This window comes from Chlorocebus sabaeus, chromosome 5 (assembly GCF_047675955.1).
Source record: "Chlorocebus sabaeus isolate Y175 chromosome 5, mChlSab1.0.hap1, whole genome shotgun sequence".
Taxonomy (NCBI): domain Eukaryota; kingdom Metazoa; phylum Chordata; class Mammalia; order Primates; family Cercopithecidae; genus Chlorocebus; species Chlorocebus sabaeus.
The window spans coordinates 4,813,731-4,834,548 of record NC_132908.1 but is presented as its reverse complement, the minus strand read 5'-3'; the positions used below and the strand labels follow the sequence as shown (position 1 = coordinate 4,834,548).

Here is a 20,818-nt window from a genome sequence, read left to right as displayed (position 1 = left end):
TGTCTGAGTCAGTACTGAAAGTAGCTGTTCTGGAAGAATTTGTGGTTAATAATTAACATAGCAGCTTGGAAGCATCCCTTTTTCCTTTCACCTGCACCTGATTTGTGTGTGTTTTTTTCTGATGCTTTTACTTCTGAAGAACTTAACCTGGAACACCTCAGTCATCTTCAGCCCCTTTTGTCTTGGGAGTGTGTTGTCCCATGTCAAGAGACTCCAAAAAAGTCACCTTGTTGGTCCTATATTGGGAACTTGTGTGGTCCTCAGCTTCTGACCAGAAGCTCCTAGGATTTTTTTTAAAAAGTCATGCATAGAAATTGTTTACTAAGTATTCACCAAATGCAAATGGAGAACCCACATCTTGTGGCCCCATCTTTGTTGTCACTTGTATTTTTATTCTTATTTTTATTTTTATTTTTTTGAGACAGAGTCTCTCTCTGTCGCCAGGCTGGAATGCAGTGGCACGATCTCTGCTCACTGCAACCTCCGCCTCCTGGGTTCAAGCGATTCTTCTGCCTCAGCGTCCCGAGTAGCTGGGATTACAGGCGCACGCCACCACACCTAGTTAATTTTTGTATTTTTAGTAGAGACAGGGTTTCACCATGTTGGCCAGGATGGTCTCGATCTCTTGACCTCGGCCTCCCAAATTGCTGGAATTACAGGTGTGAGCTACCATGCCCGGCTTGTTCTCACCTTTAGACTCTATGCTTGTGTGTGTGTGTGTGTGTGTGTGCGCGCGCGCGCTTTTTCTCTGTCTCCCTCCGTCCCCCGTCTTCTCCCCGCCCTTTCTCCTTTTCTCTTTCTTTTAGCTTCAAGGCTTCAGCCCATGTCACCTGTCTATGCAAAGGCTGAAACAAATGTAAGAGGGTTCAAGATTAGTCATAAGCTGACATCTTTAATATGCGGTATCTACATGTATGATTTTCTTTTTTTTTTTTTTAATCAAGTATTGCTTTGTCACCCATGCTGGAGTGCAGTGGCACGATCTCCACTCGCTACAACCTACACCTCCTGGGTTCAAGCAATTCCTGCTTCAGCCTCCTGAGTAGCTGGGATTACAGACGTGCTACCACACCTAGCTAACTTTTGTGTTTTCTGGTAGAGATGGGATTTCGCCATGTTGGCTAAGCTGGTCTTGAACTCCTGGCCTCAAGTGATCCACCTGCCTTGGTCTCCCAAAGTGTTGGGATTACAGGTGTGGGCCGTCGCACCTGGCCCTACATGTATGATTTTTATTTAAGAGGAAAGCAAATCAGAAATGTGGAAGTTTTTGAAAATACCAGATTTTAATTCATTTTGATTGGAGTAATCAGAGAGTTACTTAGTGGCAGTTCTGTATTCATAGATGAAGAGACTTTTTATAGGAAATGTGTCAGGTCACCAGGGTAAATTGGCTGTGTTACAGGTGCAGTTACGCCAGCAGCCAAGCAGGAGCAACCCATCAGAGCAAGCCTACAAACCAGGAAGTCAGGGAGGAAACCCTCTGGGCAGTCGGAATAGCCTGTGTTCTATGGCAGAGGCCTTTTGTATTGATTCGGTTTTTTCAAGATAATATGTGTTCACCATTTAAAAAAAAAAAAAAACCTGTCAACACTGAAACAGTTGCATTCATCCCCATCCCACAGACACCCAGTTAGACCAGTTTCTGATGTTGTGTCCCTCCAGAGATATCAGTGCATGGTCAGTCCATTTTCCTTATCTTTGCACGAATGATGGCACATAACATGCATTGCTTTTTATCTTGATCATCTCCACGTAGCCAGATATCTTATGAGACATTCCCTTTCCTTCTCTGTAATGACCTTGCCTGTTTTCAGGCATTTACTACCACGATCTACCTGCCTCTGCCTCCCAAAGTGCTGGGATTACAGGTGTGAGCCACTGTGCCCAGCCAAGCTGGTTTTTTATGGCTGTTTTCTGATGTAACAGGATGCTTCTCCAGCAATAAGTTGATTCCTTAAATAGATTAACATTTCTTGGATTTATCATCCTATTCATACTGTCAGTTCATTTAGCCATTTTAATGTTTTGAAGATGGTTGTAAAGAGGAAAATTTCAGTATCTCAAACGCTTTAAAGTGAGTGGAATTTTGACTGTACAGTTCCTTCTAGCAGAAATCATTAAACCTTATAAGATGCTTCAACAAAAAATGGGGTTGATTTCTTGGCACTTCACAGACATCCTCACCTTTCCATTCTCTCAGAATCAGGTTCTTGTGAGGCTGGGGAGTGGGAGTTGGGGATGGAGGTAGCAGGATGGCATGGATGGGATTAGCGAGTCTTGGAGTCTGTTGTCCCATCTCAAGGGGCTCCATAAAAATCACTTTGTTGGTCCTATATTGGGAACTTGTATGGTTCTCAGCTTCTGAACAGAAACTCCTAGGAGGAAGAGGCTAGTCACAACTCCTTAAGCTTTATCCCTGATACTGGTTGTGTCATCTCAGACCCACGGGTTAGTATGGTAGCTTCACTGGCTTTTGGGGCTGGGTCTGACTTAGTGTCTGATTGCTCTGGCCTGTCATTAGCATCCCCATAAGGAAAGGGAAGGGAGTGAGTTCAGGGATATACTTGCCAGAAAATCTGAGGTCAAAATCTCCTTCCATTTATCCTCCTGGCAGATTGTACTCATTGGCACTCTCATGTTGAATTTCGAACTTTAAGATGAGTTGGTCACTAGGAAGTAATTTGCTGGCTCACGCCTGTAATCCCAGCACTTTGGGAGGCCAAGGCGGGCGGATCACTGGAGGCCAGAAGTTCAAGACCAGCCTGGCCAGCACAGGGAAACCCTGTCTCTACTAGAAATATAAAGATTAGCTGGGTGTGGTGGTACATACCTGTAGTCTCAGCAACTCGGAAAATTGAGGCAGGAGAGTTGCTTGAACCTGGGAGGCGGAGATTACAGTGAGCTAAGATCGTGCCACTGCACTCCATCCTGGGTGACAAAGTAAGACTCTGTCTCCCCCCCGAAAAAAAAAAACAGGCGCAGTGGCTCACTCCTGGAATCCCAGCACTTTGGGAAGCTGAGGCGGGCAGATCACCTGAGGTCAGGAGTTCGCAACTAGCCTGACCAACATGGAGAAACCCTGTCTCTACTAAAAATATAAAATTAGCCAGCCGTGGTGGTGCGTGCCTTGTAATCCCAGCACTTCGGAGGCTGAGGGAGGAGAATCGCTTGAACTTGGGAGGCAAGGTTGCAGTGAGCCGAGATTGCGCCATTGCACTCTAGCCTGGGCAACAAGACTGAAACTCCATCTCAAAAAAAGAAAAAAGGAAGAAATTTGCCTAACTCCTCTAGTTGGAGCTGTTCCAAGGAGACCAGCTTCTGTATCTCCATTCATCGTCTCACTTAGCCATGTTGGCATGCCTGATAGTGGTTCACTGCCTGTCATCTGCAGGCCGATGATCCCAGGGCTGTGTTTTTGCACAGACCCCATCATCACAACTACCAGCACCACACTCAAAGTCCAGGTAGCTGGTGGAGGGTTAGTAACATTATTTTTATGTGCAAAGGTTAACACTGACGCTGTTAGTGAATATTCTCCAGCTTTCTATAAAGAAAACAACCTGAAGCTCATGAGATAGGTCGGTTTCTGTATCCTTAACCTGACCCACTTTTTCTGAAGGTTATGCTGTGAAAGCTGTGAGTATCACAGGCTAAAACATGTAAATTAACTGATACTTTGTCAAGCCTATAAAATTATTTTGTGCTTGGATTCTATAAGCTGCATGTCATTGAGGGAAACGTAGAAAGCCAGCTGCAGCAGATTTGTTCAGGTTAGTGTGACAGGCCAGGTACCCCAGAATTGACAGCTGACTACTTTCCTGTGTTACACATTGATGGTTGAAATTAAAAATTAAGTATCAAAGATGTGTGTTCTTCTACCTTTAATCTCAAGAATCTTGTTCTGTTTCTTTTTTTTGAGACATCATAAAACAGCATGCCATCTCGTTTTTAAATGCCTCCTTTTGTAACTGCTGCCCTTATTCCAAACCATGTGTTCCGTGTTTTGTGTGGTTTAGTAGCCATGGTTACCATCATTTATGAACAAATATAGGCTCAGTGGCTGTGAATATCCATAAGAGCCAGAAATTTTAGAAGATGTTGCATTTCTTCAGCTCTGTAACATCCCTGATTCTCTGTCGATCAACAGATCATAAATCTGGTTCCGATTGTTGACAAGCAGCAAGCATTTTCCTGCATAGTAATGCTGCTGTCGTCTATCACGTTTCCAGGTACCCTGATTCCCAGGGATCCGTGTGTGGCCATTTGTGCTGCCTGGTGAGAATGGGAAAGGGTCTCCAGATTTCTTTCTGCCCTGAGCAAGTGGCAGGGTATATGTGGTTGGGCATTGGAAGCTGATAGACAACTGTGGAAATAAGTAATGTGCAACACAGTGCTTTCTCTGGTGGAATTTAATTTGTAGTTGCTGCAGTGGTGGTGGTGGTGGTTCTGCTTGACTTGTTTCAAGAAAATATACTTTAGGCGTGAGACTCTGAGATGGCTGATAGCATGTTTTGAAAAAAATGGTGAGGCCTGTTGCAGAGTCCAGTTAAACCAAATGGATATTTAAACCATGCCGTAGTGAGGTTGTTGATACTTTATGGCATATGCAATATGGATCATACCCTTTCTGTTTTTGTTTTCTGCTAGTGCCTGGATCAAAGTGGAACAGCTAAAGCCATATCATGCTCATAAAGAGGAAATGATAAAAATTAACAAGGGTAAACGATTCCAGCAAGCGGTAGATGCCGTGGAAGAGTTCCTCAGGAGAGCCAAAGGGAAAGACCAGGTGAGAGACGATAATGTTCACTTTCTACCAACGCCAGACTGCTGATTTTTGCGTAGCAACTGACAGATTAAATGTCACCCAAGCCCAAACCTTTGTTCTTCTGAAATGCCACTGGAGAAAGCTACTTCAGTTCTAAGGTGTCAGCATTTTGCTTATCAGCTTGAAACTCCATGCGGCTAACCTTTCTGGAGTAGGTTGTTGCTTTTAGGAAAATTGCTTGGACCCAGGAGAAATATCTAGCATTTGAGTCTAGCACAGGCCATTTCTTCCTTTCATAGCACACAGATTAGGAGCGTAGCCTTTGAAATATATATACTGCCTGCATTGAAGTCCCATCTCCTAGTTTTGGGACCTAGGAAAAATGACTTTCAATCTGCTTCTCCCAATGTCTGGGGATGACAGCAGAATCTATTGTAGGGTCACTGTGAGGAGACCACACAGAGTGCCTGTAGCAGCACGTGGCACCTGTACATGGTGGTGGCGATGGCGACAGCAGCTGTGGTGGTAGTTATCATTATTATTATTAAACTTTCAGACGTCATCCCACAATTCTGCTGATGACAAGAATCGACGTAATTCCAGTGAGGAGAGAAGTAGGCCAAACTCAGGTGATGAGAAGCGCAAACTTAGCCTGTCTGAAGGGAAGGTGAAGAAGAACATGGGAGAAGGAAAGAAGAGGGTGTCTTCAGGCTCTTCAGAGAGAGGCTCCAAATCCCCTCTGAAAAGAGCCCAAGAGCAAAGTCCCCGGAAGCGGGGTCGGCCCCCAAAGGATGAGAAGGTTTGTTTTCTCTCTGCAGCTTCCGGGATTAGTGATGTCCTTTTAGTATAAGGTCGAGTTAAGCTCTACAGTATGCCTCCGCTCACGGAGTGGGAGCAGAATTCTGTGCTCAAGAATCCTGCAGGGCAGGTGCGGTGGCTCATGCCTTATCCCAGCAACTCAGGAGGCTGAGGCAGGAAGATGGCTTGAGACTTGGAGCTCAAGCCTGCATTGAGCCGATTGCACCACTGCCCTCTAGCTTGGGTGATAGATTAAGACCCTGACTCTTATTTTAAAAAATAAAAAAGAATCCCATATTCCAGGTGAGAGACACGGCCTGGATGCAGGTGTGAAATAGGAGCATGAGGTAGGAGAGCAGTCCACTTGAGCCAGTGCACAAGGGCTGGCCCTGGGAAGGGCTTAGCAAGAAAGAAGGGAAAGCATTCCAAAAGTGGAGGGCACAGCCCGTGTGAGGCTCAGTGCTGGTGGAGATACTCTCGAACAGGGAGAGGATAGTAAGGAGAGCAGAGAAAAAGGAAGCTTGTCCCTGGATCTTGGAGGGCCTGAAGATCTACTGAAGCAGCATGGTACTAAAGCATCTTGGAGTCAGTGGAGGCCTGTGAAGGTGATTGAGCCGGTGGCAGTGCGTGCTTCCCGTGTGCGCTCCAGTAGTCACAGAGTCCAGAAGGGAAAGTCTCAGAGCCAATTAGAAGGCTAAGGCTAGGTGTGCATTCATAAGGGGGTAATTGCAAATGTTGCAAGCAAATAGGTGAGAGGCACTTCAGAGGAAGAGTTCTTAAGATTCTGTAACTGGGTATATAGAGGATGAATGAGAAAAAGGAAAAGAGGATTTCCAGCTTCATTCCTGGGAAACTGATGATCACTTTCTTAGAGGAGTTGGGATGTAGAGGTGGGATGTAGACCTCAGGACTAGAAATGTAGATTCGGGAGATGAATTTGTAAAAGGGTATTTGAGTCCAGGCAGTGGGATGGGGTTTGTCTCAGGAAGAAAGGGAGAAGAGGGAAGGGCGGAAGCCTGCATTGCAACAAGAATGCCATGCTCGGGGCAGGAAGGAGTGGGAGGAGCTAGCAAGATGAGATAAAGCAGCCAGGGTGCATCTCTTGCCTTCTTGCTGACAAGATTTGGGGCCAGTCTTAGAAGGCCATAGAGAAGAATTTCAAAGTGAATGGGCCTGTGTCAGGAATACGGCAGGATTGCCAACAGCAGGAAAAAGAGAACAGAAGCCAGATGGCTGGCAGAAACAGTTGGGTGATAAGGCCATGATGAAACACTAGACTTTGGATGAAGGCTCAAAAATTCAGACACCAGCGAGCCCAGGCAGGTAATGGAAGCAGCTGTAGCTGACTGGACCTAAGAAGCAGTGGCACGGGTGCCAGGCACCCCAGCTGACCTGCCTTGGTGCTCAGAGCAGCAGGGCTGGCCATGGTCAGGGAGTCTGGAGAGGTCATGCTCCTTCCACAGGGTTCCAGCCAGCTTCTGCCAGATTGTCTGTTTTTTCTCAAGAGAAACTGGAAAGGCCAGGTGTGGTATCTCACACTTGCAATCATAGCACTTTGGGAGGCAGAGGCAGGAAGATCACGTGAGCCCAGGAGTTCAAGACCAGGCTGAGCAACATAGTAAGACCCTTTCCCTACAAAAAATAAATAAATAAATAGATAAAATTGGCCAGGTGTGGTGGCTTATGCCTGTAATCCCAGCATTTTGGGAGGCTGAGGTGAGCGGATTGCTTGAGTTTAGGAGTTCAAGACGAGCTCTACAAAAACTAAAAAGTTGGCCAGGCATGGCAGCTCACACCTGTAATCCTAGCACTTTGGGAGGCCAAGGCAGGAGGATCCCCTAAGCCCAGGAGTTCTAGACCAGCCTGGGCAACATAGGGAGACGCCATCTCTATTTTTAAATATTTTTTTGCTAGGCGTGGTGGCTCATTCCTGTAATCCCAACACTTCGGGAAGCCGAGGTGGGCAAATCACCTCAGGTCGGAATTTCGAGACCAGCCTGACCAACATGGAGAAACCCCGCCTCTACTAAAAATACAAAAATTAGCCGGGCATGGTGGCACATGCCTATAATCCCAGCTACTCGGGAAGCTGAGGCAGGAGAATCGCTTGACCCTGGGAGGCAGAGGTTGCAGGGAGCCGAGATTACGCCATTGCACTCTAGCCTGGGCGACAAAGCGAGACTCCGTCTCAGGGAAAAAAAAAAAATTAATATAAATGAATTAAAAATTAGCTGGAGTTGGTGGTGTGTGCCTGTAGTGCCCCCTATTCAGAAAGCTGAGGTGGGAAGATCACTTGAACCCAGGAGGTGGAGGTTACAGTGAGCCAAGATTATGCCACTGCACTTTAGTCTTGGTGACACAGCGAGACCCTGTCTCAAAAAAACAACAAAAAAAGAAAGAAACAAAAAGTACTAACTGGGCATAGTGGTACACACCTGTAGTCCCAGATACTTGGGAAGCTGGGGTGGGAGGATCACTTGAGCCCAGGAGGTCAAGGCTGTAGTAACCTACACTTGCACCACTGCGCTCCAGCCTGGGCAACAGTGTGAGACCCTATCTCAAAAAAAAAAGCTGGAAATACAGGTTTTTATGTGAAATATCCCAATTTTAAATGTGCTTAGTTAAAAAATATGTCTTGGGTCCACAGAAACATATCTGTGGGCTGCCAGTGTGAGGCCTCTGGTGAGAGACAGCCCTTCTCACTGTTAGATGACCTAAGGCTAAGGGAGTGGTGAGAGCGAGAGTGGTGGTGCTGTCCCTGGATACCGTGAGCCTAAGGTTTGGAAAAACTGCCAGCTGCAGTGCAAAGAGAACTTTATAGGGAGCATGATCTAAATTGATCCACAAAAAATGTAATGTGACTTTTGAATTTATTTCCTGGAATCCGAAAGGAATCTGGGCTGTCAGATTTTACACTATTTCCCAAATTGATATTGTCTGGAATGTGAAGCCTCGCATCTCACCAGCGCCTGTGCCACCCTGGACAGAAACACCTTCTCGTTGGATAAAGGGAAGTACAAAGGAGAGGTTATGATAAGGGCCCGGAGTTTGAATCACATGTATAGGAACTTAGCAAAGCACCTTTGCCTCAATTGCCTCACCTGATCGTTAGGAATTATAACAGTATGTGCCTCATAGGTTCACCGTGTGAATTAAATGACTGACATGGACACAGCACTTAGAACAGTACCCGTGTACAAGGCATTTGATCAGTTGTTTAGGTTTGTTTCACCGACAATAGCCAGTTGTGCAGTGAGAACCCCAGAGGCCACTGCCCAGGCTTACAGGGACTCGTCTCACAAGCTCCCGGTAAACAGCAGACTGCCCTTGAGTCTGAATTATTAATTTGGGGAGTAGTGTAGCATACCTTGGAGATACTGCAGGTTCGATTCCAGATCATTGCAGGTCACACAAACATCTTGGTTTCCTAGTGCATGTAAAAGTTAGATTTATACTGTAGTCTATTAAGTGGCACAATAGCAATATGTCTTTTAAAAATGTACATACCTTGGCTGGGCGAAGTGGCTCTCGCCTATAATCCCAGCGCTTTGGGAGGCCAAGGCGGGCGGATCACGAGGTCAGGAGATTGAGACCATCCTGGCTAACATGGTGAAACCCTGTCTGTACTAAAAATACAAAAAATCAGCCAGGTGTGGTGGCGGTCACCTGTAGTCCCAGCTACCTGGGAGGCTGAGGCAGGAGAATGGCATTGAATCCAGGAGGCGGAGCTTGCAGTGAGCCGAGATCGCGCCACTGCACTCCAGCTTGGGCGACAGAGCGAGACTTCATCTCAAAAAAAAAAAAAAAAAAAAAGCCAGGCGCAGTGGCTCACACCTATAATCCCAGCACTTTCGGAGGCCAAGGTGGGTGGATCACCTGAGATCAGGAGTTCAAGACCAGCCTGGCCAACATGTAGAAACCCCATCTCTACTAAAAATAAAAAAAATTAGCCGGGTATGGTGGTGCATGCCTATAATCCCAGCTACTTGGGAGGATGAGGTAGGAGAATTAATTGCTTGAACCGGAAGGCGGAGGTTGCGGTGAGCTGAGATCGCGCCACCGCACTCCAGCCTGGGCAACAAGAGTGAAACTCCATCTGAAAAAATATATATATACACCTTAAGTTAAAAATACTTCATTGCGGCCGGGCGCGGTGGCTCACGCCTGTAATCCCAGTACTTTGGGAGGCCGAGGCGGGCAGATCACGAGGTCGGGAGATCGAGACCATCCTGGCTAACATGGTGAAACCCCCGTCTCTATTAAAAATACAAAAAGTTAGCCGGGCGTGGTGGTGGGCGCCTGTAGTCCCAGCTGCTCGGGTGGCTGAGGCAGGAGAATGGCGTGAACCCGGGAGGCGGAGCTTGCAGTGAGCTGAGATCCGGCCACTGCACTCCAGCCTGGGCGACAAAGCAAGACTCCGTCTCAAAAAAAAAAAAAAAAAATACTTCATTGCTTAAAAAAATGCTGACAGAGACACAAAGTGAGCACCTGCTGCTGGGAGAATGGCCCCACAGACTTGATTGATACTGGGCTGCCACAAACCTTCAATTCGTTTAAAAAAAAAAAAAAAGTGCAATACCTATGAAGCACAATAAAACAAAGCATAATAAAACCAAGTGTGTCTGTGATCCAGGAGCTCTAGCTGCTGTTGACCCTTCAAGGTGTCCTTCCTACCTGTTCTTTGTGCTTAGCCTGGCCCATAGTGAAAGGATGTATGAGCAGGTATGAGCAGGAGGGGACAGAGCTGGCAAGTGGTACAGGACAGAGAGCTGTTTCAGTTCAGCACCTTCAGACGGGTAGGGAATCGGTGCCTGGGCTTTGGAATTTTGGTGCGTTTTAAATGTGATATATCCTGTAGTCTCAGAGGAAGGTGTTTGTGTGTGTGTTGCTGTAGTAATTGTCATCTGGCTGGCGAGCTCTTCTCGGAAACACTGAGCAGCCACATAGGCTGATAACTGGGCAAAGCCCAGCTGAGTGCCATTCCGGGACATAATCTCCTGCCCCGTGAGGATTAATGGAAAAGGCTGACCTTGATGGCGGAGGCAGGCAGGGAAAGGCTGGGTTTGTGTCTGGACCTGCGTGTAAGTGCTGCACCCCAGCAGCGCCCACCCACCCTCTTTCTGGGGATGAACTCGGCACAGCCCACCTGGATCAAAGTAGCACTGTCAGGTCTGTGACTCTCCCAGAATCCCACACTCAAACGAGGAGCAGAAGTTTAGGAGTTGGGGCCCTTCCTTAGTGCCAAACTGAGAGCTACAAGCTGCCTCCTCCTTGTTCCCGTTGGGTCATTGTGTCCTTAGGCAATTCCTAGGGCTGCACCTCCCCAGACAGCTGTGCTGCTCCGGCCACAATTGGCCATTTAAATTTAAATTAAATACACGTTAAAATGCAGCTTCTCCGTCTCCATCACCCTATTGTGTGAGATGCTCCACAGTGACACTTGACTGGCGCCTGCTCTATCACACAGTGCAGATATAGGACACGCCCTATATCGTTGCAGAATATTCTTTTGAGCAGCTCTGAGCTGGGCCTTTCTCTTCCCCCAAAAACCTCTGAATTCAACAAATGTTTACTGAGCAATTCTACCATAGGCCAAATGCCTGGAGAGAAAGCAGCATAAAAGTCAGACAAGGCTCCTTCAGTAACAATTGAACCTGGACTGTATGCCAGCATGGGTTGTAGAGTAGGCAAAACTGGCAGAGTTCTTGCTTTCCTAGGATGTGCTTCTAATATGACAGACCCTGGAGCCAAATTCTGTCAGTCTGCTAGGCACAGTGGCTCACTCGCATAATCCAGTACTTTGGAAGGCCGAGGTAGGAGGATCACTTGAGGCCAGAAGTTATAACGAGACCAGTCTGGCCAACATAGCAAGACCCTATAAAAACAAAAAATTTAAAATTACAAAAAACAAGTAATTGCAAATAAATAATAAATCTCAAAAAAGAAAAAGAAAAAGTTAGCGGGGCATGGTGGCGCACACCTGTAGTCCCAGCTACCCAGGAGGCTGAGGTGGGAAGATCGCTTCTTCCCACCCCAGGTGGTTGAGGCTGCGGTGAGCCCTAATTCTCCAGCCTAGGTGACAGAGCTAGACTATGCCTCCAAATAAATAAATTGTATCTACCACACCAGTGACTGACTCGGTGACCTTAAGCAAGGTTACTTAAGCTCTGTGTGCCTTAGTTTTGTATTCTGTAGAAGAAGATTATAATAGGGCTGGGCGCAGTGGCTCACGCCTATAATCCCAGCACTTTGGGAGGCCAACGGGGCGGATCACGAGGTCAGGAGAGCATCCTGGCTAACATGGTGAAACTCCGTCTTTACTAAACACACAAAATATTAGCTGGACGTGGTGGCATGTGCCTCTGGTCCCAGCTACTCCGGAGGCTGAGGCAGGAGAATCGCTTGAACGCAAGAGGCAGAACTTGCAGTGAGCCGAGATCACGCCATTGCACCCCAGCCCGGGCTATAGAGCAAGACTCTGTCTCAAAAAAAAAAAAAAAAAAAAGGATTATGGTAGTTCTGTTTCATGAAGGGGTGAGAATTACATGAGAACGTACATATAAAATAGCGCTTATAGTGACATCTAGCACGTAGTAAGCCCTATGAAAGCATTTTTTCTCATTATGATTCACATCAGCATCATTTCTGTGGCCAAAAATACAGACAGGTCAGGTGAAGCCACTCTGATAAGGTGACATTTCAACAGAGTCCTAAAGCAAGCCTGAGCCAAGGAGATAACTGTCAGAAGAACGTTCCCAGTAGCACAAGGGAGCCAGGGCAGGCACATGCTTGGTGTGTTTGGGGCCAGGGTGGAAGGCCAGCAGGGTGCTAATGAGCTGGAGAGCAGTGACAGGAGGAAGAAATAGGACTTGAGGTTGGAGATTGGCGTGGGATGGGTGAGAGATGGCAGAACTTGCAAGACCCTCCCTGTAGACCATGCTCATGAAGCCCGTGGCTTTACTATGTGAGACTGGAAGCCAGTTTTGGGCAGAGAAGTGTCATGGATCTGATTGGCCCTTCTGGTAGATGACTGGCTGCTGTGTAGAGACTGGACTGTGAGTGGAAGCTGGGAGATTTATTTTTGCAATTGTCCAGGTGGCCAGCAATGGCCTGGGCTTAGATATTGGTAGCCTGGATGGTGAGAGAAAGGGGTTGGGCAGATCCCCAACTATAAAGCCCCATTCATTGCCAGTGATTAGAGAAGAGGGGTCAAGGAGGGCTCTAAAGATGTCGGCCTAGTAGAATGGAGCAGGCATTTTCTAAGACTAAGAAAACCTCAGGAGTAGTCTAGGCAGGAGGTGTCAGGAGGGCCACTGTGGCTGGAAGGGAGCGACTGGGGAAAGGGAGTGCAAGGTGACCTCAGAGCAGTCGAGAGGGACCAGACCAGTGTTAGAACTGGAAAGAGGGGGCCAGGCACGGTGGCTCAAGCCTGTAATCCCAGCACTTTGGGAGGCCAAGACAGGCAGATCACGAGGTCAGGAGATCGAGACCATCCTGGCTAACATGGTGAAACCCCGTCTCTACTAAAAATACAAAAAATTAGCCGGGTGTGGTGACGGGCGCCTGTAGTCCCAGCTACACGGGAGGCTGAGGCAGGAGAATGGCGTGAACCCGGGAGGTGGAGCTTGCAGTGAGCTGAGATTGTGCCACTGCACTCCAGCCTGGGAGACAGAGCGAGACTCCCATCTCAAAAAAAAAAAAAAAAAAGGATTGGAAAGAGGACCATTTGCCCAGGAAGAACGTGAAGAGGAGCTGCTCGTTTCGCCATGTCCTCTACATCTTCTCCTGTGTCCGTCTCAGGAGAGTTCAGGCTCGTGGGTTCCGGCTACCCTGGAGTTTAATTCAGCCTTTGTCACAATAGCTGTAAAATGTGAGCAGACCTCATCAGCCCCATGTGGTTTTATTTGTTTTTTTGAAATATGGTGGATTCCTTCTGCTGAAGCCACTCCTGGTTCTTGTTTTTTTTTGGTTTTTTTTTGTTTTTTTTGAGATGCAGACTTGCTGTGTCTCCAGGCTGGAGTGCAGTGGCGCGACCTCGGCTCACTGCATCCTCCACCTCCCGGATTCAAGCAATTCTCCTGCCTCAGCCTCCCAAGTAGCTGGGATTACAGGCGCCCGTCGCCATGCCTGGCTAATTTTTTGGGGTTTTTTAATAGAGATGGGGTTTCACCATGTTGACCAGGCTGGTCTCAATTTCTTGACCTCGTGATCTGCCCACCTCGGCCTCCCAAAGTGCTGGGATTACAGGCGTGAGCCAGCACGCCCAGCCGCCACTGCTATTTCTTAATGTTTGGTATTCATTATATGGCATTTACTCCGCAACTTTGCAGACAGTACTGCAGATCATACTTGGGCTTTCTAATTACCTCCATCTTTGTGAAATTTAGACATAAGCCCACATTATTTCCAGAATTGAGAAGAAAGACTCACTTTGTGTTAATGGGAAGAACTGGCTTGTTTCTCCTGAGGGACAGTCAGTCATCAGAACAGTGGTTGGGGGTTGGCTTGAACTTTCACTTAGACCGTGGAGCTTGCAAGGGATTTCATTGGGGTTTGAATGTGATTTTAAAATGCCCTGCCCCTCCCTCTGTAGGATCTCACCATCCCGGAGTCTAGTACCGTGAAGGGGATGATGGCCGGACCGATGGCCGCGTTTAAATGGCAGCCAACCGCAAGCGAGGTAAGGAGCTCTTCTGCAGTCAGGACAAGCTGCAGCTTAGGGCGAGGTTCCTGTGTGATCCTCTTTTTTTTTTTTTTTTTTGTCCTTTTCTTGTGTGTGAGGCTTAATTTATTGTTACAAAACAGTACAGAAGTCCATGAAATAAAAAATTAAAAATCTCCCTCTAGGGTGAGCCCTGTGAGGCTTGAGGTGGCAGATTTCAGTCCTCTGGGATGTCCACTCAGCATTCATTTAGATGATTATAGACTTATGTCTGGTTTTTGTTATTTTGGGCAGGGCTCTTTTTCACAAAAGTGGGATCATTCCGTAAGTTTTCCCCCCTAATATTTTATAAATACCCTCCTGTTGTCCGTAAATACAGTTTTAATGTTTAGTTCTGTTATCCTTGGTGCAGCTGCACCTATTGCTGGGCATGATTATGGAAAGCCCATGAAGGTCCACTGTCGTGGCTACTCTGTTTAATATGCTCAGTAAGATGAGATCCCCAAGGGCTTGGTACCAGACACAAGTAGGCCAAAACCCTGAAATTCCAGAATAGATGTGACTCAGTCTGCTGTGCGTGATAAGTACCGAATTTATAAAGCCCTAGTATGCTTGTTAATATTTTCCCACAGTCTCATTGGAACAATGTGCGTACCAACCTGGCAGAATCATCTGTTCTTTTCCACTTTAAAGCCAGTTTTCCTCTAGCTGGAATGGGGCTTGTTTATAAAAAGGCTTAGGCCAAAATGGGAAAAGAATTTCCAGACAATTGTGAAAAAGAGACCAGAATCCAGAGGTGTTCCAGCCAGAGGGGAGTCCGGTTACCAGGGAGAAGGAAGTGACCTTTGGTGGCAGGTACTGGTTTTATTTCATTGTTTTCTGGTTTCAGCCTGTTAAAGATGCAGATCCTCATTTCCATCATTTCCTGCTAAGCCAAACAGAGAAGGTGAGTTGCCCTTTGAGGCTCTTGGCCCTTGGTCAGGGGCTGGCCAAGGAGTGCTCCTCCACAGGGTCCTGGCCCAGCCACCTGAAAAGTTAGGCTCTGCTGGTGTATTGCCCAGAACAACTAGCCCAGAAGCCCTAGTATGGGCTCACTAATGACTCAAGCATTATTAAGATTAAAAATAAACCCAGGCCGGGCATGGTGGCTCACACCTGTAATCCCAGCACTTTGGGAGGCCGAGGCAGGTGGATCACGAATTTAGGAATTCAAGACCAGACTGACCAACATGGTGAAACCCCGTCTCTACTAAAAATACAAAAATTAGCTGTGCGTGGTGGTGCACGCCTGTAATCCTAGCTACTCAGGAGGCTGAGGCAGGACAATTGCTTGAACCCGGGAGGTGGAGGTTGCAGTAAGCCAAGATCGCATCACTGCAATCCAGCCTAGGTGACAGAGCAAGACTCCATCTCAAAATAAATAAATAAACCCAAAGGCCGGGCATAGTGGCTCATGCCTGTAATCCCAGCACTTTGGGAAGCCAAGGCAGGTGGATCACCTGAGGTCAGGAGTTCAAGAGCAGCCTGGCCAACATGGTGAAACCCCATCTCTACTGAAAATACAAAAATTAGCTGGGCATGGTGGTGCGCGCCTGTAATCCCAGCTACTTGAGAGACAGGCAGTAGAATCACTTGAACCCAGGAGGCAGAGGTTGCAGCGAGCCGAGATCGTGCCACTGCACTCCATCCTGGACAACAGAGCGAGACTGCATCTCAGATAGATAGATAGATAGATATCCCAAAAAGCATTTAAAACTCAGCCAGCTGTGCAGTTGAGACTTTCACAGTGATCTTTAGAGTTTAGGGCAGAAAGCAAACATCGTAAGCTGTCAGCCCCCCATGAAATTGCATGGCAGACACATCTTGAAGCTCACTCCAAGAGACAGTCTCCAAGTCCTATGGATGCAGAGGGAAGCTCTCCCAAGGTCTGCAAGGTTATGGGGTAGACTGAGCCATGCTAGGTTCTCATGAGAGTTTGTGGCTTTGGAGCTGGATAGATGTGGGTTCCAAGCTTATGACTCTTAGTCTCAACACCATGGTCAGCAAAAAGAACTTGTAGAATTGCGTGGGGACTTGAATGAGGTGATGTGTGTGAACTTTCTGGTGTAAAATTTGGAGTTCACTTAAGTATAAAACAAATATTTGATGTTAACTTCCCACTTTGGGTCTAACCTTTGAGGGGATTGTTATGAAGACTGGTTAAGCTTGCAGCTGAATAAGTAGTCTCTTTCCTCCTCCTCCATTAGCCAGCTGTCTGTTACCAGGCAATCACTAAGAAGTTGAAAATATGCGAAGAGGTACGTAGGCTCCATGCCTCCCCATTTTAATTTTCACCTGGGTCCTTAAACTGCAGGCAGACTGACTTGTTGATGTGCTTCCTGTCCGTAGGAAACTGGCTCCACCTCCATCCAGGCAGCTGACAGCACAGCCGTGAATGGCAGCATCACACCCACAGACAAAAAGTAGGACCTTTGATGAAAAGGCTTCCAGTGGCTCTGGTTCTGCTGAGGGTGGGGGGAAGTTGACCCCAGGGGGGTTCTTTAAGGGTTGTGTCCTAGCCATTGCTGGCATTGAATGGAAAGGGCAGGGGACGTTGTAACTTTTATTGACAATGGTAGGAGCAGTTTGACTCATAGGAGTCAGAAGCTGTATAAATCTATGGTCAGGTTTCCCTTGGGCATAAGCTGAGGGATTTTTTTGGCTCCAGAACTCAGGAGCCAAGGAGCACTTGGCTCAGTGGTTCTTAGACTTTCCTGTGCCTCACAGTCACCTGGAAGGTGGCTTCTCAGTCAATATGTCCGGGTGGGGACATTTGTATTTTTAACCGGTTCCCAGGTGTACTGCTGCTGCTGGTCAGAGCTACACTGTGAGAACCACTGGCTGAGTAGAATCATGATGAAGCCCCAAAATTGGCCATGTTGGGGCAGGTGGGGGAAGAGAAATGAAGGTGCTTAGGGGTCCTCACTGGGCACCTGCTGGCTGTCCTGCACCCTGCCCAGTGTGGGTGGAGTGATCCTGGACTTGCTCCCAGAGCCAGCTTGCACCCAGCCTTTCCTCTGTGCCTGCTCTGTAGGCCTGTCTCCTCCATAGAGTCTTGTTGGCAAAAAGATATCTTTTCTAAGAAAACATGTTTTCTGGAGCAAGTTAGCTGAAGTCAGTTTCCAGTTTGTACCTTTCACATGGTCTTCCCCAGACTAAAAACAGTGCCTCTTTTACTTGACGTTTTTGTACTGTCGACATCACTAATTCTACCAGTTATTTTTGGTGAACTTGCCTCTGTAGAGTGGAGGAGATAAGGGCATATTAGGTGCAAACAAAGGGGGAGGAGGATTGTGTTAAATAATAATAAAAATGTGACCAGGATGGGGCTGAGGACAGAATGCTGATGTCTTTACCCAACACATTTATTGGCCCATTAGTCAAACTTGTAGTAAAGAGTATGAAGCCAGCATCAGAACCAGCCAGTTTGTTGTTACCCAACCCACCTTAATCCACATTTCCAACTGATCTGAGACACAGTGTGAAGGACTCTCAGTTGCCATCTTAAAAATCCAGAACCTTGACCAGGCGTGGTAGCTCACGGCTGTTTGACTCCCAGCACTTTGGGAGGCCAAGGTGGGCCGATCACCTGAGGTCAGCAATTCAAGACCAGCCTGGCCAACATGGTGAAACCCCGTCTCTACAAAAATTAGCTGGGCATGATAACAGGTGCCTTTAATCCCAGCTGTTTGGGAGGGTGAGGCGGGAGAATCTCTTGAACCCGGGAGGTGGAGGTTGCAGTGAGCCGAGATCACACCACTGCACTCCAGCCTGGGCAACAGAACGAGACTCTGTCTAAAAAAAAACAAAAAGAAAAATCCGGAAACTTCATCCCGGGTCTACTGGACTTCCTAGAACACCATGAAAGGAAAGGGAATTCGCCTGTCATAATTTAGAATCATGGGGGATTATTGCACTAACCAAATAATGAGTGACAAAAAGATACCGCCTTATTTTTAAGTCGCAACTTGAAGCAGTTAGCAAGGAGGTCTGTTTTGGTGAGAAAGGTGGTGGGTTCCTTTTTCAACATGTGATTCAAATTACTTAATACAGGCTGGGACAGGGAGAATGTGAGCAGCTAATATTCCAGCAGAGATTAGGGGCCCATTTGTAGAGATGGTTCCAGAAGACCAAAATTATGGAAAGAATGAGGGGGTCAAAGTGGAGGAGCTGCAGGGGACATCCAGCACTCAGAGAAAGCCTGAATTGAAAACATGGCCAAGCACAGTAGCTCATCCTTGTAATCCCCACACTTTGAGAGACCAAAGCAGAAGGATCCCTTGAGGCCAGGAGTTCATGACCAGTCTAGGAAATACAGCAAGACCCCATCTCTACAAAAAGTTTTAAAAGTTAGCCAGGCATGGCGGCACACACCTATAGTCCTAGCTGCTCAGGTGGACAGAGGTGGAAAGATCACTTGAGCCCAGGAGTTTGAGGCTGCGGTGAGCTGTGATCACACCCCTGCAATCCAGCCTGGGAGACAGCAAAATGCTGTCTGAAAACGAAAAAAGGCTGGGCGCAGTGGCTCACGCCCATAATCCTAGCACTTTGGGAGGCTGAGGTGAGAGGATTGCTTGATACCAAAAGTTCGAGACCAACCTGGCCAACTTAGCAAGAGCCCCCCATCTCTCTTTTTAAATAAAATTGGCCGGGCGCGGCGGCTCATGCCTGTAATCCCAGCACTTTGGGAGGCCGAGGCTGGCGGATCACGAGGTCAGGAGATCAAGAGCATCCTGGCTAACACAGTGAAACCCCATCTCTACTAGAAATACAAAAAATTAGCCGGGTATGGTGGCGAGCGCCTGTAGTCCCAGCTACTCGGAAGGCTGAGGCAGGAGAATGGCGTGAACCCGGGAGGCGGAGCTTGCAGTGAGCCGAGATCGCGCCACCGCACTCCAGCCTGGGAAACAAAGTGAGACTCCTTCTCAAAAAATAAATAAATAAATAAATAAAATTAAAAACTACAAAACAAGAACATGATATGATCAGAAACGAGGAAAGAGGCATTCTTTAGCACCATTGTCACATGCAAAGAGAGGTAAAGAAGTATAAGAACCAAGAAAAGACACTTCGGCAAGCTAAAAGTCACCTGTAAAAGTATGTTGAAATAGCAGTAGTGGCGGCCAGCCCCCAGCTCTCAGGGTTGCAGGAAGGAGTAGGCAGAGTATGTGAATGTGTGTGGAGGAGACTGGCCAAGGAGTGCTTCTGTCACAAGGATCGGGAAGGACCTGTGGAAGGAGGGGCTGGGGGAGTGGTGAGAGGTTTGAGGGAAGGAAGGCATAGGGAGAGGGATTTGTGGACTGGGACAGATTGGGTTCCGAGCTCAGGCGAAGGACTTAGCTTTGGAAAGGAGAGGCAAGGCCCACTCTGTTGATAACAGGAAGACTGGAAAGGTAGGGTGTGGGTAGAGAATTGAAGTTGGGAAAGAGAGGTGAAAATTGCTGTCCTGGTTCATGCAGTCAAGGAAGTTGCCGGGCTCTAAACACAGTGCTTCAGTGACTTGTGGTGGATCCTGTTAGAAGTATCCAGGGCCGGGTACAGTGGCTCACACCTGCAACCCCAGCACTTTGTGAGGCTGAAGTAGGCGGATCCGTTAAGCCCAGGAGTCCAAGACCAGCCAGGGTAACATGGCAAAAGCCCGTCTTCACAAAAAACTAGGTGTGGTGACGCATGCCTGTAGTCTCAGCTACCCAGGAGGCTGAGGGGGAAGGATTGCTTGAGCCCAGGAGGTCGAGGCTGCAGTGAGCCATGATTGCACCACTGCACTGCAGCCTGGGCAACAGAACAAGACACTATCTCAAAAAATAAGTAAAGTATGAGGCCGGGCCTGGTGGCTGACACCTGTCATCCCAGCACTTTGAGAGGCAGAGGCGGGTGGATCACGAGGTCGGGAGTTCAAGACCAGCCTGGCCAAGATGGTGAAACTCCATCTCTACTAAAACACACACACACACAGACAAAATTAGTTGGGCGCAGTGGCAGATGCGTATAATCCTAACTACTCAGGAGGCTGAGGCAGGAGAATTGCTTGAACTCAGAGAGGGTGGAGGTTGCAGTGAGCCGAGATCGCACCACTGCACGCCAGCCTGGGTGACAGAGTGAGACTGCATCTCAAAAAATAAAAAAGAAAGTAAAGTGGTATCAAAAGCCTAGTGCTCAAGATGGCTGATTGGGAAGCCACTTCAAGGGCCAAAGACAGATGTCCGCTTTCTTACTATTATGGCACTGTGAGCTCAAACCCTCTATCAAAGCAACAAGAGGCGGGATGCGGTGGCTCACGCCTATAATCCCAGCACTTTGAGAGGCCGAGGCGGGCAGTTCACAAGGTCAGGAGTTCAGCATAGCGAAACCCTGTCTCTGCTAAAAATACAAAAATAAACCGGGCATGGTGGTGCACGCCTGTAATCCCAGCTACTTGGAAAGCTGAGGCAGGACAATCGCTTGAACCTAGGAGGCAGAGGTTGCAGTGAGCACTCCAGCCTGGAACAGAGTGAGGCTGTCTCAAAAAAAAAAAAAAGGCAACAAGGGGACTTTGCCCTGGGAGACTGGCCCTG

The 20,818-nt window shown here is 47.7% G+C and overlaps 1 protein-coding gene across 6 annotated transcripts in view; it reads left to right on the top strand.

Annotated features, from left to right (window-relative positions):
* The window catches only part of GLYR1 (glyoxylate reductase 1 homolog), a 45,899-nt gene that overhangs the window by 7,186 nt on the left and 17,895 nt on the right, over positions 1-20,818 (top strand). For 4 of the 6 annotated variants that reach the window (XR_005237724.2, XR_005237723.2, XM_037989879.2 and 1 more), the window contains exons 4-9: positions 4,648-4,786; positions 5,322-5,564; positions 14,157-14,243; positions 15,115-15,171; positions 16,472-16,522; positions 16,614-16,687. Coding sequence is in view for 4 of the 6 variants with exons in the window: in XM_037989879.2 (XP_037845807.1) it covers positions 4,648-4,786; positions 5,322-5,564; positions 14,157-14,243; positions 15,115-15,171; positions 16,472-16,522; positions 16,614-16,687 (651 nt within the window). In the remaining 2 variants the exon portion in view is untranslated. The remainder of the gene's footprint in view (positions 1-4,647; positions 4,787-5,321; positions 5,565-14,156; positions 14,244-15,114; positions 15,172-16,471; positions 16,523-16,613; positions 16,688-20,818) is intronic. The other 2 variants (XM_037989882.2, XM_037989881.2) reach the window with 1 other exon arrangement.